Here is a 16,529-nt window from a genome sequence, read left to right as displayed (position 1 = left end):
GGAGGTCTCTGTATCTCTCTCAGTTTCACCCACGCATGACACACTAGAGTCAAGATTCACTTATCCTCATCTCCCTGCTCTCTTTCTGCACCAGACTATCTCTATTTGATTCTTCCTGCTTGGCTGAACTTGGGAGGGGCTCCTGTTCTTGCTCAAACCCCACCGGCTGAGACGAAAGCAAAGAGACAATCCTCGCTGTACCGCAGACACACAAACACACGCAAGTAAAAAAAACATCCCATCTAAGAAAAAGCAAAAGAACGCACCAACAAAATCAAACAAGCAAAAGTGTAAATACACACACAGTGGGTTCAAAAACCTAAAAAGGATTTAGTGGGTGTCTCAAAGATTTATTTTCCCTCCAGAGCTGCAATAGGCAACACTTCCTATAAAAAACCTTCTGACAGCAGGTTATCATGCAAATGAGCTGGCTGTTTTGACGGTGTGTTTTGAAGTAAACAAACTCACGTTTGCAGCCAGCTGAGACGTCAGGGTCGCCACCTTTTCCTGAGAAGCGTCCAGCTCTCGACGCAGCTTTCTGATTTGCTGGTTGGTGAAGAAAGCACACAGGTAACTTCATTAACAATGGGCATAAAAAAGAACATTGATAACTGACTAAAAATCAAAGAGGCGTTGAACTTGCAACTCCCATGTTGATGACTTTGATGAAAAAACTGTTGCAGTTACATGGTTACTGTGTGTGAAAAGACACTGGGATGAAGTGTGAACACAAGTGTGGGGGATTACCGTGGAATTTTGCACTGTTTGGCCCTTGATTGAAAAGAGAAGAGTAAAAATTAACTCTATGTTGCATTTCTCCATCCAACAGCATGTAGCAGTTTGGCTGGAGAGAAAGAGGTTATCACAAGCCACAGCACTGGTTTCCCCGTGGTTAGACGTCAAGCAGCATTGCAAAGACATGTGGGTAAGTATTCCTGACATGGGTCAAAGAGCCTTTGCAATAACCTGATGTGGCTTCATTAATATGTATTTCTAAATTTAGCAAAGTGAAAAATGAAATAATTTAATTCCTTTGGCAGGACAGTGACACCAGTTTTTCAACATTTAATGTAACTTTTCCACAAATGCAGAAAAGATTACAATAATAAAACACCAAGGCTCATATAGATGTTGATGATAAAACTTCTTCTAATACATAATGCAATTTGAAAGAATTTTTCATGCATTAGGAAATAAAAAGTGGTTCATTTCTTAAATGAAACTCATTGATTTTGACTTGGTATTTTGTAAGGAAAAAATAAAAGTTTGAGATTAAATAATAACAAAAAGTTGCTTTAAAGCAGGGGTAGGCAGCCTTTCCATGACTTGAGTCAATTTAAAATACGCTCGTGCCCTAAGTGCCTGTACTTACTCCTTTCATAAAATCATCGACAGTCAATCGGAAAGTCTCCTTTACTGTTTTTCCTTGTTAAGCTAGTGTTGTGTTAGCTGCCTGGTTTTTAACAGTGCAGTAAGTTTTGAATGTGTTGCTCTGTTTCACATATTTTGCTAAAACTGTTCGTTGCAAAGTTTGATTGTTTGTGTTTGGTCTCAACCTTCACGGATCTCCAGCCATCTCTAGCAAGAAATTCATATTCTATTGTCCAGGTATGCCGGAAAAAAATAAATTGGAACTTGTTTTTTTTTTTTTTTTGCCTTGATAACACAGCTTAACCGATGCACTTGCAAGACACATTCTCACAGTTGTAACATCATGACTTAAATTTATTACGTAACTTTATTTCTTAAGTTTTTACGTAAGAACATTTATAGAGTGCTCTATTTATTTTAAAGAGTTAAACAGAATACAACACAACAGTTTTATTTATTTAATTAGTCATTTTTTATTTTGTCCTCTGCCTCATTGTAATTATTATCCATGTGCCGACCTAAATAGCCTCATGTGCAAGCTTTGGAATCTATGTCCTAGGTTTCCTTCCCCTGCTTTAAAAAGTGGTAATAAATGATGATCACTAAATGAGCAAAAACTGAATATCTGAAAGCAGAAAATATCAGCCATGGATGGCATGAGTCATCCAAAATGCTCAACACAAGTATCCAGGTATTTGCTTCTACTCTTTGACCCAAGCTTGAACCATGACCAAATGAGAAAATAGAAAAGAGAAGGAAAATAAATTTAACAAAAAACAAACAGAGAAAAGAACATTAAGTCATAAATTTTAAAAATCAAAGAAGAACCAGTGATAAACTTAACAAGGCGGTTAAAATAAGCTTAACAAAAAGAGTCATGACATGCATTACTCAAGAATGCTCGAAGATCTTCATCATTAGAAAGCTGTATGTGGAGGATATTACTGTTTACTTAGAATAAAAAGCAATGCAACATAGGGTTAAACTGCTTTCTTGTATGACTTCATACCATTTTCTACTACTACTCTCCTTCCATTAATGTTGCTTTATCAGAAACAGGCCTACATGTGGCTGAACAAATATCACTGTTTGTACTTTGATTGACAAAGATGGACTCTTGTTCGGTGCAAATAGAAGATACAAAAACGTGGAGGAGATGCACGGACACAAAAACAGCCAGCAATCTCCCGAAGAGCAGCAAAACATGCACGGATATGGGAGGATGTGTGTTTATGGAAGGCAAATAAAACTACATGTTGAATTTTCCCCTCCACCAAACCGAGGTGCTCACAAGCAAGGCACCCATCACGCACCCACATCTGCAGAGCTGCTCCGTGGCCAACACAGCAGCAGCAGCAGCAAAGCTTCACTTCAGCCATGGTGTGTAATGTCTCTAAGTGTATGAACATGAAGCACTGAGGTGCAAAGAAAAGCAGACATGCAGACGGATAGGATTTAACCATCCTTACCTCTGAGTGTGCTTTCTCCTCGGTCTGTGAACAAAATAATAGAAAGAGAGATTATTCACCCTGTGTTCTTTGATACTGAATTAAAAATACACATGGGAACTCTTTTTATATCATTAAAGATGAATTATGTAAAATTGAGGCTCATGGAGTACATAGCTAATTCCATTTGATTGCGTTCACTTGAATTAAACCAAACATAAAAGAAAAGTATATAGAAAAAGAAAAGGTTTTATAATTCGACTGAAGGGAAAACATCATAAATAAAACAGTCCATTATCCAGGCTTTGCAACAAAAACAGGTGGAGGTAAAAGAGTAGCTCTTCTTTAATCTGAAACTAATATTCTGCCTCACTGAATGTGACAACTCAAGCCCCACCAGAAACCTCGCCCGAGTTTAATCTTGAAAAGTTTTACAAGATGAAAGTGACCAGTGCAGTGAAAGTTATCACTTTGATTCAACAAAAAGAAGGTAACAAAATAAATACTTTTTCATCCAACTTTTGTGATTTCCATTCAACTAAATCATTTTTACCTTCAAAGTGATGAAAATGTATCTGAACACAGCTCATTGAGATGTGCAGGGCATCATACTTATTGAAAAATCAAGTGTTGAATTTTTAAAAGAATCGAAAACAGCTTTGAAGTAAGGTTAGTGCATATTTGGCCACTCGGGGGCAGCAAAACAACTACGGCAAACTTCTTCAAAAACACTGCCTGTGAAGTGCATTTGGAGGACTAAAAGCAACATAAGCCTATATTTGAACCTGGTCTGGTGTCCTACTCACCTGGTGTGTTTTGTTTGAACTTAGTGGTTGTTTTTCCCTGCTACGAATCAGTTAGCTTGGAATTGGAGCCCATAATAGGTTAAAGAACCTTCCATTTCAATATCATTTCTGCCAGGCTGTGAATTTAGGAGGAAAAGCTAACCAGCTACTTACCGCAGAATAAAGAGAAGACGTGCTGGAGACCAGAGACAATGAAGAGCCATGGACTGTAAACAGAATATCACATTAATACCTGATTGTAAAAAAAATGTCTCAGACATAAAGAGAGGAATCAGGAGGGGAAACACAACAGACTAATAACTTACTGTTTTGCACTGTTCAATAATACAATCCCAACCAACTTCTGAAATTACTTGCCACATTTTGTGAACCTGCTTGTCAAACTGAATGATTAGCTCTGAGTCACCTGTTAAGATTTTTACCTCCACCAAGGAGGTCATGCTTTTAGGAGAGTTTGTCTGTTTGTCTGTGAACAACATAACTCAAAAAGAAACCAATGGATCATGAGGAAATTGTCAGGAAATGTTCAAAACGGGATAAGGAAGAAGTAATTAAATTTTGAAAGTGATCTGGATCACTGTCTGGACCCAGGATTTTTTTTAAAGGATTCTTTATCATTGTGAGATAGGGCCGTTTTCACCATATGTGTATATAACTCCATAATAAATTATCAGATTGCTTTGCAAAACAATACAATAGAAGGTCACCATAATTTCTGACATATGTAAAAGTATGATCCAGATCCTGGCAATATTCTGGATACTAAGATCCAGAATATGAAATATGTACTGGGTCATCATAATTTTTAACACTGTCAGGAAACAAATTATGGTACAAACCTGCAACTAACACCAAATTGTAGCAGACAGTCTGCTGAAAGGGAGTATAACATTAAAGTAGGACTAAAGTGTTATAAAGGCAGTAAAAAGAAAAATGATTTGCCATTAAAGATATTTTCCAGCCTCTTAGACTATTCAGAAAAAGATCACGACAGAGTAATAAATTATTCTAGTTTTGAATGTTTGGAAAGAGAGTGTAAGAAGGTGTCCTACCTTCGTCTGTGCTGTCCCTGAAAGAGCCTGAGCGGCTGATGGCCCGCGGTCGTTCCTCAAGGGAGGTTGCACTGCCACCCAGTGGGTGGCCTTCTCCGTACAAATCAAAGGAGTCCTGGGCAGGGATGCTGTTGGATCGACTCATGCTAGTGCTGCCTGGTGGCAGGTTGTACTGGCTGATGTTGGTGGGGCTCACTGGATGGGAGAAACACACACAATAATGATCAATCACTGCTGAATGTTTCTAGTTCTTCTTTCTGGGATGCTAGATAACCTAAACCCAACAGTCATCCTCAATACACTTACAAAGGTTGGAGTAGTGGTATTTTCCAGAAGCAGTGCTGGTAGCTCCAGGAGGAGACAGGGGGGACTGACTGCCTGTGTCCTGAAGCCCTCCTGTTGAATGAGACCGTAACCACTCCTTGCCTTCCTCGTGTGATGTCTGCCGGGAGGATGGAGGGTACCTGAAGCCAACGAAGTAAAGTAAACTCAAGGAGAAAAGAGGAATATCTGGGAGTCCAAGTGAGGAAAGTTTTGAGTGAGGGTGAAATGAGTGTAGGGCTACATAATCAAAGCATGAGAGCAGATGGCAGAAACACGCAGCCCCACCACACAATTACACACACACACACACACACACACACACACACACACACACACACACACACACACACACACACACACACACACACACACACACACACACACACACACACACACACACACACACACACACACACACACACACACACACTGCTTTAGTTAAAAGCTGCCAAACACACTGACACTGCCGTTCATCTCCTTTCTCCCCAGCTCCAAAGTGGCTCTGCAACAGAAGGCCCCTTATCGCAGGCATGACAATCGGCCATATTTAATCCTCTGAGGATGATAATTGAGTTTGCACTCATCCCTTTTCAGCGCTGTCTTCCTTTCAATGCCTCCATTACTACGCTTGTCACATCTGACCCTGCTCAAGTCCCCTTCGCCTGTGCTCCCCCATTCTCCCCAACAGGGATTGGGTGTCTTAGCGTGTGTTGACTTGTGTGACACAGCAGCATTCGTTCCTCACTGGACTTGACATGGAGCAGACTGAAATATCCCGGAGTCAGGGCTTGACTCAGAATATTAAACGCTTGAAGATGCCTATAAGTCACATAAATATGCTTATTTATATGACTACAGGGAGAAATTATAAATCTGAGCTCCTCTTGTAAGATCAAGCAATAAAAAAAGTTGTCTATTTTGAGATTTGAGCACAGCCATGAAGATTTGTAATCAAAAATGATGCTAAAAAGAAATGGCTATCGTCTGTACTAAACACCACAGCTAAATGAAATAATGTGTGATGTAGGCTCAGATACTTCTAGGTTTAAAAAAAACACCAAAGGTCATGATAATGAAAGTGTGGTATGAAACCAGCATGCCTCATTCAACCCATCTGCAGCAGTGCAGTGTAATTGGCTGGAGAGGATGTTCCCTGCAGAGGTTGTGCCACTGTGATGAATAAGCCACGGTATTTCTGTCTCAGTCCCTTAAGTCCTTGCTAAAATCAAAGTATCCGCTCTACCTCTTTGGCTCAGCTGGCAGAGCAAATGTCGTCGGGAAGTTAAGGCCATTTTTGGAGAGCTGGGGAGGAACTGCTTTGTCATTGGGGCTGTGTTAGTAATTTCTACCAGTGCATGAGAAGAGAGAGTGATGAGGATGCAGACACACACAGACTACCTGGCCATCTGGTTTAGCATTCATACTGCATCAGATACATTTCTGTTGATTCATAAATGCAAACATTAGAGTATGGAAGCATCATTTAGATGTTAGATAAGCTTGTTTTTGGATCCATATGGAGACCAAACATGGTGCATGTAAGATAAAAAGACCAGATAAGAGTAGATGTGTTTCACGTGTTGAGATTGGTCCAGCAGGGTGAATGCTACACCAGGTAATCACAACATTTGCTTGTCAATAGATCAGCTGTTACCAACCAGTTTGTCAGTTGTTGGATGAGTAGAAAGTCTTTACGTAAATGTGTTAATACCACCTTTGATGTTTTCCAAGAGGTTACTTTTTAATTTGTGAATCCCTACTCCTTAATAGCAATGGCATTAGTTTACATTACATTAGATATGGCTGCATTTTGATTTGAGAGCAAAATGATAGATTTTAGGCTAATATCTGAAGCTAACTATGCTCTAGGCTAAGTGTACCTATTTATCAATTTATCCAAGCTAACATTGTGAAATGTTATCACTTATCTGTAACTTTAAAATAAATACTCCATCTGTATACTGCAATAGTTTTGCTATTCCAACAATTAAACAAGTAAAGCTAATACCCAGCAGCCAATTCATATATGGCCTTTTTCCACTTACTTAAAATAAATTGAAGCACACGGGCTAAATATCAACGGAGTGAGTATTTCCTCCGTTCACTAAAAGCTGGAGGCAAAATAAGTTTAGGAACCTCTGTTTGAGCCTCCATCTATAACATTTTGTTTTGGCTGCTGTCTCTTTAAGGCACCCTGCTCCACAACCCCCTCATTCTGATTGGCCATACTAGGTTTAGAACAAAACATTTAGAGCAGTTTACAGAGAGATTCATGGATTTTTACATCACATGAATGTGTAAGAGTTTGAAAATCTGCAAACGTTTAATATGGATATCTAGCATTGTTACTTTGTATCCTTGTCTAAAATCTGTAAAAGCAAAATACCCCCTCTTTAATTTCTTCAGCTGTTTGTTCATAATGTCATACCATTTTATGTATATTCTTAATTTTAAGAAAATGTCATATTTCTAGCCATGTTTTTTGTTTTCTTTTCTTCTAAATGTTTAAGTTATTTCAACACATTCACCTGAGAATGATTTGTGATTACTTTGACCTTAAATCTATCACTCTCCATATTTAAGACTTGATATTGTTTTTATTCCTAATTTCCACGTTTCTGTGTTGGTTGCACTTCTTCACAGTGTTTCTAAATGTTTTAATGCAAAGTATATCTTTGATACCCCTGACTGGTAACCGCTCCTATTGACGGTGCCTCACCATGCCCCCCGAACAACAACAAGGACTTCAGAGTCAGTGCTCTCATGCAAACTTGTTCTTTTGATCTATGTGAGTTGAGTCAAAAGAGGAAAGTTGAGAATGGGCTCTGGCCGCAGATTTGTAGTACCTTAGTCCCTTTTTGGGAAGCGTGTTTCTGTCAAGAGGCATGCTGTTAAAACACAGAGGATGAGTGAATTAGATGAACACCAGAAAACATCTGTCAATGAGAATCACAATAAAAACACTTTGATCACTTTACAAACTGAACTTTTGACACACGCATACACAGAGACACACACACAGACATTACTAATGTTCACAGAACAACAAACCACAGAATATAAAACAGGAAATATTAAAATCAATTGTTTCATTTTTGAGACATAAACCGATAGGAAGGGAAAATAAAGTTGTGCCCTGATAATTCTACTCTGTGTGATGTATTGCATGCAAAGTCTGTGGACGGAACAATGAAAACGACCTGAAAGAGACTTTTCATGGGAATGGGTGCCTGACATGAACAGGGCCTGTTTTGGCACTTTTTCTGGCATATCATTGGTCTATAACATGTACTGTCCAGATTGTGTTAAACGGCATGAATGGTAATCCTTAAACACTGAAATTAGTTAAAGCAGTAGAATAACTTTGGTTTGGACATAAAGTCTTGTGATGGATGGAAGACTACAAGTCATTTAAATCATAAGGTCAGTATCAGGTCTGCTTTACTTTGTCTCACATAAATTTACCTACTATTATAAAAAGCCTTAATCAAATCTCAATTTACCAAAATCTTCAGCATGCCAGAAAAAGAAACTTAAAAGACACAGACGTATGTGCTGAATGAGTGATTTGTTCTTGTCATTATAATAATCATAAGTCATTCCCTGCTTCATATGTCTGTATGTTTGGGTAGGGGGATTTCCTTTTTGTCTCTGTTCTCAAATGAAACAATGAATACGATTCATCCCAATCGTATTCCCTGTTACTCACCCCTCAGAAAGGGTGGACTTGACACTGCCGGTTCGTGTAACCTTGGGCCCGTGGTGGCCCAGCGGCAGATCAATGGACTCAGAGCTGGTGTGCAGACTGGTCATGCTTTGGCAGCTCAGTGTGTCCTTGCTGCCAGCTGAGGAGCTACAGGCAGGCCAGGGCCGAGCGTTGGAGGGCAGGGAGAGGCCAGAGGCCGGACTGGAGGCTGGGGAGTCAGTGCACAGGTCTGGGGTTTTACCATACAGTGGGCTACTGCCGCCACTCATGCCCCCAGCGCTGCCCAGGCTACCCGTACCGGAGGAGGGAGAATCCAGGCTGGCCTGTCTCGCCAGTGTGCCGTGGGGGCTGCCCAGCACTGAAGGGCACTTGCCAGAGTCTGGCGTGCCTGGAGAGCTGGCTTTGCTGCTGGCTTTGGTACCAAACAATCTGGGGGTAGAGAGGTGGGTGCAGACATTCATAAATGCTCAAAGGACAAGTGATGAGCATCTGCAAGATCCACACTGGAAAATAAATGACTTTGGCATAGCTCTTTGTGAAAGAAAAGTTACTTTCATTTTAAATCGCTGAACTGTTTTGATCACACACGCCATGTACTTTACTATTAGTATCAGTTTGAAAAACAGCTTCTACAAGCACACTTTCAAATATATTTATCCCTCACAGCGACCTCACTTCATACTTGTACTGAACCCTCAGTAATTCACATCGACACATCTGCTTTCACAGCTTCGCCCGTTACAACCCTGTGACTTTAAAGAACCTAATCTGTTAGGCCACTCAACTCTGTTTGCCTCCCACATATGCTCAGACAGCCTGCTCCTTACACTGCTCCTGTCCAAGTCTGTTATTGCAGTCACATTTAGTATATAGGTGACACTCTCTTCAGGGAAAAAAAAAGCTTAGGGCCTGTAGATGAAACGGGTTCGGCCTGACGGATCAGAGGGGTGTTTGGACATGGCTGCCGATCGCATGCTTCTAATGAGTCAGGGACTGGCGTGCAGAAACGCTCCTGTCTGCTGTCTGTTCTGATCAAAAGAGCTGAGCTGGATTCGCCTGATCTGCATGAAAATCCTTCAAATTCAGGGTGAACATACGTCACATCTGTAGTGTCTTATCAACCACACAAGGAAACAGTCCATGTAGCAGCGGCCCTTGGCTGTGCAGTGGAGGAAACTCACTACAATCAGTCCGTATGATACATTACATGTCTTAAACATATCCAAACAGATCTAATATCTGAAATGATGGAGCAGTTTTATACCCATGGAAAGATTTTACATTACATATGACATTTTCAATAAAATGTCCCTTCTTGTTACAGAAGACCGAGGATTAACATAAATCAAAAAGCCCTCAAACCTCTGTCAGCTCCACAAACATCAGTTCATTTCAATGAATGCAAGCACAGTTTATTTCTAAAATAGAGGTGTCAATGACATTGAGTCCTATGAAAAACAAATGTTTAAATCAACTAAATGCATGCTTGTTGTTCTACAAAAAATGTTTTTGTTAAGAACTGAGGGTCTAAAAACACATGTGATGAAGTGCTTGACTCAAACACTGAAGCACAAACACTGAGCGACAAAGACAGAACAGAAGCTGTGGGCATGTTTGTGTGTCTGACCTGCGAAACGTGGGAGAAGCAATGTCTGGATACTTGGAGCCCGGCTGCCTGAGGCCTGTCTGGCCTGCTGAACTGGATGTGGGGCTGGACTTGGGGGATGTGGACAGTCCTGCTGTGGTGTCCTGGTCTGACACTGCCACTTTCTCTTTGTCTGTCTGGTTAATGGTGATGGGACTGGAACGGTCTGAACCCACTTTGCCGTCCCTGCGCTTTGCACCTGCTTGAGTTGCTGCCCCTCCCGCCGATTTGCCGCTGACGTTTGAGTCGATGCTGCTGGAGCTTGAGCGGTGCCCGCTGCGCCCTGCTGCAACCCCACTGGAGGATTTGGCTGGTCTAGGTAAAGAGCGGTACTGCAGGGTCACTTTGGAGCCACTACAGCTGAGGAGGATGCCGTCATCCTGCGGCTGTGAGCCATCCAGGCTGGTCTTACGGACACCGGTGATGCCTGTGCCCTTGCCAAGGGCTGCAGAGGATTTTGGCGCCTTACCCAGGGTGGCCGAGCCACTGGCTAGCGTTGCACCACTGGAGGTGATTAAAGTACCAGCAGCACCTGGGATCTTCTTATATCCAAAGGAACCAGTTGTCGGTGGGCGCCCGATTCCAGAGGGAGGTTTCTTACCTTCATCTCCACTACTCTTCCCAGCATCAGAGGGTGAGCGCTGGATGCCAGCTGAGCTCTTGGAAGGTGCCTTGCCCTTCTCTGAGGCCTTAGCATCATCAGTTTTGCCTGTCAATTTGCATAAACACTAATTAGCACAATTATAAAAACATTAGACTCAGCCGTTTCTTGGCTCAGGACTTGTTTCTATCACTTGTGGTGCTACAAAGCAGGAAAAGTCAAATTAGTGCACAAGTTGGCCAAAAGCCTGCTGCATTGAAAAACAATACTTATCTGCCACACAGCTGCTGAGCTTGCTGAGTGGAGGGAAACTTTCCGAGCATGTGCAAGGTCTCAAAAAAAAAGTATCGGTAATTATTACCCACAATCCATGCTTTTGAGGCACAGGCTACAAAGTTTCTTCACCAACAACTTCTGCACATAGTTAACCTTAGTTACCAAAACATTATGAGGTGATCAAGTGTAACTTTCAACTACAAAATGAGTGATGGCTGAGTGTTATTTTATAGCTTTGGTTTAGGGTTCATTTGTTGCTGATGCAGGCTGTTTGTTATGTTCTGAGTGATTTCCTCAACACAATCTTAAATCTCTAAAGTCACATCTATGCTTTTCCCTGTTTTGAAAAATGAAACGCCTGTGATTAGCAGTTCCAGTGAAACAGAAAAATAATAAACAAAAATAAAGTACAAAGCTGATAAAAAGTTTCAACCTTTTTTAGAAACCAACAAAAATCTAGAGCTCTTGATTTCTTCCATGAAACAAAAAACAGCCTGAGATGAAATCACACAATCGCCAAATAAAATACACAAATAAAACACAGATCTTAGAATTAAAAGTAAAAAAGTGCTTAACATGGGAGAATATTTAAACCTTTTCCTACCTGGAGATTTGAGGGCAGCAGATGCACCCTTGGTCCTGGGTGGCGTGATGCCAACCTGTGCCGTCATGCCCCTCCTCCAGGAGCCCGTCTGGGACATCTGGGCCAATGCGGCTGCTTTTTGTCCAGCATCCTCGTACTGGCCCTGGGCTTGGGAGGGGGAGGAGGATGAGGAAGGTTTCCAGCGAGAGGGGCTGCTGCTGGGGTCCATGCTTGAGTCCAGCTCTTCCTCCACTTTCTTTAGGTCCTCAGCTCCAGCCCAGCTGCTGCTCACCTCCTGCCCTGCATGCTTGGACTTGCTTCCTCTCTGTGACTGGAGGATGGAGGTGGATGTCAAGTGCATAAAGTTATCAACAGACCAATCTTCAAAAAGGCTAAAAGCCTTTCTTTAAGTTTAACAAAAAGTGAAAAGACATGTTAAATAATAAAAATTGGGGTAAACTTGAATGTTGTTTTGTCGCTGGGGTACTGAAGTCCTGCCTCATACTGATCAACTATTGTCTACGAGCAGAGAGCTAATGTTTTGACCCATGCTAAAGATATCTCTCAGGAAGGCTTATTAAAACACGCACAGCCACCACAAAGAGCTGTACGTGTCTGCGTTTAAAGTCGTAGCTATATTTGGATTCACTCATGTCCAGATCTCTTCTTTTGGGAAGCATACAAACACACCCACAAGGCAACGACAAGCCAACTTAGACAGATGGCCCGTCTCCTTAGCAACACCAGCGTCTCTCAAGGGCTCAGTCTGCAGAGTATTTCATTATAATGATCTTAATACTTGGCATAATACAGAAAAGACCAATGATGCTAATGCTAGTTTGCTCCTATGAAAAAAGTTAAATGCTGCTAAATATCTTAGGCATACCAGTCATTTCAGTTTTGCATGTTAGCATGACACTTGCCAATAATCCTTAAATGCAATGTGTGGTCAAGGGGAATGACAATGTTCCTTGTTTTCCTTGTTTTTTTTAATTTTATTTATTTATTTTTTTTGGTAGTTCAAGCTTTGAAGCTTTGAGAAACTGGTATTTTGACTTCATGGTTGTGTTATTGAAGGCTCAGGAAATCAACTGGGTGATAGCAAACGTTCCAGAGACTGTATAGAATAGTTTGGATACACACCAATCTGAGGGGTTTTTGTCTGATTTTTTTTCCATTACTTATATGTAAGTCAGTTTTTTAGATGAGTTATGAGATTTGATAGATACATTTTTTTTGTTTAAAGTCTTTCATTGAAAAATGCCCTGAGAACAAATCCTGTGAACTGTGAGTTACTTCTTTTGGAGAAAAAAAAACAGGAACCAAAAAAGAAAAAAAAAATCTTTTGTGAATCTTGATTTGTGGTTGGTTTTGCAAACTGCCCTTAAATTGATGCCAAACAACAAATAAAAATGACCAATTGGCATAAATGCATGGAACTATTTTCTCATCACTACAGGCAGTTCTAATTGCTCAGTCAGTTAGATTTAATTTAACACAGCAAAAAGCTGAAACCTTATCAAGTGTTTTTGTCTTATTTCAGTGGAAAATGTCTTATTAGACTTAATATGAGCCACATTTACCTGACTAGTCCAGAAAAATGTCTCCTATTAAATTATTTAAAAAAAATGAGGTCTGAATTACTTGTAAAAAGTTTAAAAAAACTGCCAATGGAACAAGAAAAGAGTTACTTGTGTTAACACATTATTCTAGTTTTAAGCAAAATTTCTAGCTATTTTTCCTTATTTTTATGATTTTTTTACTTGTTACAAGCAACTTAGACCTCATTTTGTCTTTAAATAACTCAACATACAACAATAACAAGACATTTTTTCGACTGGTCAGGTGAATGTGGTTTTGATCAAGTATAATAAGACAACACATGATGAGATTTCAGTTTTCTGCAGTGAACTTAGCTATTGGCAGTGCTTAGCTGATGAAGGTGTATGTCAGACATCATGCATACCTTAATACTGAAGGAAACAGACTAACAACATAAAAGAATGGTCAGCCTGAAAGCCCTTACCTGTGCTCCTTTGCTTTTGCGGGATGAGCTAACGGCTGAGTAGGCAGGTGTGTTCAGATCATCAGTACTAATGTTGTCCAAAGTGTCGCTCAGGCCACTGCTCACCGAGCTGCTGTCGTCCCAACTGCAGGAGGAGAAGGAAAAACACTCAGTTCAATTCTGACTTGTAGCTGTTTAGTTTAAGCGGAAGCAGTAATGAGCATTCTGCCACAATCGTCATCTTTGCCTCTAATTAGATCTTTATTCTCCATGTCAGTGAAGGATGGCAGAACATGTTGGATTTCCACAGCCTCCAATCACCAGCTTGACTAGCAGACGAGTAGATATTTGTAACTGCCAAATTAGTCTCATCAAACAGCTGTGCTCCTTTTTTAGACTCCCACTGAATTATGGGTATTTGAGTTTCTTTTTTTGTGAAAAAATAAAAATGCTTTGGCTCATGAATCATTAAGCTTCTCATTAACTTTGAGTCTGAGGAGGAATAAAAGGATCTTCATTAGTGCAGTAATTATTTAGCTTCAGTGGGAGGCTGACAGACACAGGAATGAGGAACAGTTGGATCGAACTGTGATCATCTCCACACGCACAGTTTAATTACAACAGAATTACAACTCTGAAATCTCCTGCAATATGTTTCTCTAATCTGAAAACCTATTCCAGCTATCAGGCACAATAAATCACCTTCAATAATAATCTATCAGCTCCTTTTTTTTATTAATTGGTCTCTCCCTTGTGCACAAACACTCACAGACACACGCACACATAAAAAAAATAACATTCAGCAAAATCTACGGATGTAACAGTTGATCATGTTAGAAAATGGGAAAAAGACTCTGATTCCCATGAGCACTTACACTAACTGTCAAAAGGATGACACTAACAAAAGCGTGCGTTTGTACTGAGGCAAATGGAGAGAGAGCAGATCTTTTGAATTAACACCATGTTTCTTTGTTCAAAACAAAGCGATGAGGTAATGTGTTCATTAACAGTTATGCAGTGCTATTGTTTGTAAACTTTTTAAACTCAGTTTGTGGCACAGTTTGGTAACAGGATATATTTAGTGTTAACCACAGCCCAGTGGTACTTGCAATACAGGAGTAGCCAACCAGTCAGAGACCAAGAGCCACAAAAATTATTGTGGTATTACAAAGAGCCACATTACAGGCGTGGTCTTATAAACACACTTCCTCTCTTACAGAAATAAAATGACATAAATCAATTTTCAAAGCGAGATTTATTGTGTTTGTACGTGTGTTTAAATTCATACTTGGAGCCGTGTCAAATCTATCTATCTATCTATCTATCTATCTATCTATCTATCTATCTATCTATCTATCTATCTATCTATCTATCTATATAGCATGTAGAGAAAAGAAAGTGAAACTTCAATATCAGTCTCATCACCAACATATATATATATATTTTAAGGAGAGCTCAGTGCTGTATATATATATATATATATATATATATATATATATATATATATATATATGTTTATATATATATGTATATATATATATATGTATATATATATATATATATATATATATATATATATATATATATATATATATATATATATATATATATTCTTTTTAAGAATGGATCAAAGAGCCTCACAACAAAAGGCAAAGAGCCACATGCGGCTCACAAGCCACAGGTTGGCCACCCCTGTTGTAACTTAACCAAATCCCTGTTATGTCCTACCTGTGTTTACAACCTCACCAAGCAGAGCTAACGTAACCTCACTTTTCATTTTATTGATAGACTCTCAAGTTTGAACAGACCACTGCAAAATAACTGCTGACTGTGGGTTGGAATTAACATTATCACAAACAGCTTAGCCTGTGCTCTATCCCTCGCCTGTTTAGCTTTCTTCTCCTTTTTTGTCCTTTTTCTTGCAGATAATTCAGCTTCAGTGTCCATCATCACTACAAAATAAATCAAAGAAATTGTTTTCAGCAGAGAAAAAAGCAGATCTCTTTCCTCACTATTAAACTTTGTCAGTCGACATGGTGTTGCCTTAGAGACTAGTGCTGTAAATCAATCCTGTCCAACCTGACTGGGAAGCTGGGAAATAGCGTTTAGAAATAACCTATTTTGGCTGTGATAAACTCATTTTAAAGTGTGGATCATGACCAGGTGTATGTAATGATGAAACTTTTTCAAGATCAAGAAAGTCCTCACAGGCCCTTTAAATGGTAAAACTGTTGGACATTAGCAAACATTAACATCGAAAAACCTTTATATAAAAAATGGAGTTAATATGGAGAAAAAAGGCATTCATTGTACTTCTCTGATGCAATCTAAAACTACTTTCATCTGCCTTTTCAAGCTCAGTGATTCCACTGACATCTCAATATGAACTGGTTCCTTAAAATAAGCGTGTGAAACATCTTATAGAAGTTTAATCTCTTTATTTAAGTGATTCAATTCAGGCTCAACATCTATAATTCATGGCTGACAAGAATGATATCCAAAGGTTGGCTGAAAATGAGAGAATAATGACTTCTTTAAGGCCGATGAAGGAGGGGGAACTGTGTGTGAGCTGGAGATGTTCAGGGGTGGCTGCCTCTGGGAGATAATGGAAGTATTGAAGTTTGTTCAGACAATCAATAACCATAAAAGTCATTATCCTCTATGTCTTTCATTTATTATATGGTATCTATTTGTTTAATGGAGTGTTTATTA

The 16,529-nt window shown here is 39.8% G+C and overlaps 1 protein-coding gene across 11 annotated transcripts in view; it reads right to left on the bottom strand.

Moving 5' to 3' along the window:
- nav3 (neuron navigator 3) overlaps nucleotides 1-16,529 on the bottom strand; it is a 526,882-nt gene that overhangs the window by 31,387 nt on the left and 478,966 nt on the right. For 5 of the 11 annotated variants that reach the window (XM_074698217.1, XM_074698218.1, XM_074698210.1 and 2 more), the window contains 11 exons: nucleotides 13,839-13,962; nucleotides 11,834-12,143; nucleotides 10,335-11,061; nucleotides 8,711-9,136; nucleotides 7,848-7,889; nucleotides 4,984-5,141; nucleotides 4,678-4,872; nucleotides 3,779-3,831; nucleotides 2,841-2,864; nucleotides 748-771; nucleotides 469-546 (listed from right to left, as the gene is read on the bottom strand). In XM_074698217.1, coding sequence (XP_074554318.1) covers nucleotides 469-546; nucleotides 748-771; nucleotides 2,841-2,864; nucleotides 3,779-3,831; nucleotides 4,678-4,872; nucleotides 4,984-5,141; nucleotides 7,848-7,889; nucleotides 8,711-9,136; nucleotides 10,335-11,061; nucleotides 11,834-12,143; nucleotides 13,839-13,962 — 2,161 coding nt within the window. The remainder of the gene's footprint in view (nucleotides 1-468; nucleotides 547-747; nucleotides 772-2,840; nucleotides 2,865-3,778; nucleotides 3,832-4,677; nucleotides 4,873-4,983; nucleotides 5,142-7,847; nucleotides 7,890-8,710; nucleotides 9,137-10,334; nucleotides 11,062-11,833; nucleotides 12,144-13,838; nucleotides 13,963-16,529) is intronic. The other 6 variants (XM_074698212.1, XM_074698214.1, XM_074698213.1 and 3 more) reach the window with 5 other exon arrangements.

The sequence above is a fragment of the Halichoeres trimaculatus genome, unplaced genomic scaffold (assembly GCF_033239565.1).
Source record: "Halichoeres trimaculatus isolate MK-OKI-2021-1 unplaced genomic scaffold, fHalTri1.1 fHalTri1_scaffold_21, whole genome shotgun sequence".
Taxonomy (NCBI): Eukaryota; Metazoa; Chordata; class Actinopteri; order Labriformes; family Labridae; genus Halichoeres; species Halichoeres trimaculatus.
This window is presented reverse-complemented; position numbering and strand designations above follow the sequence as displayed.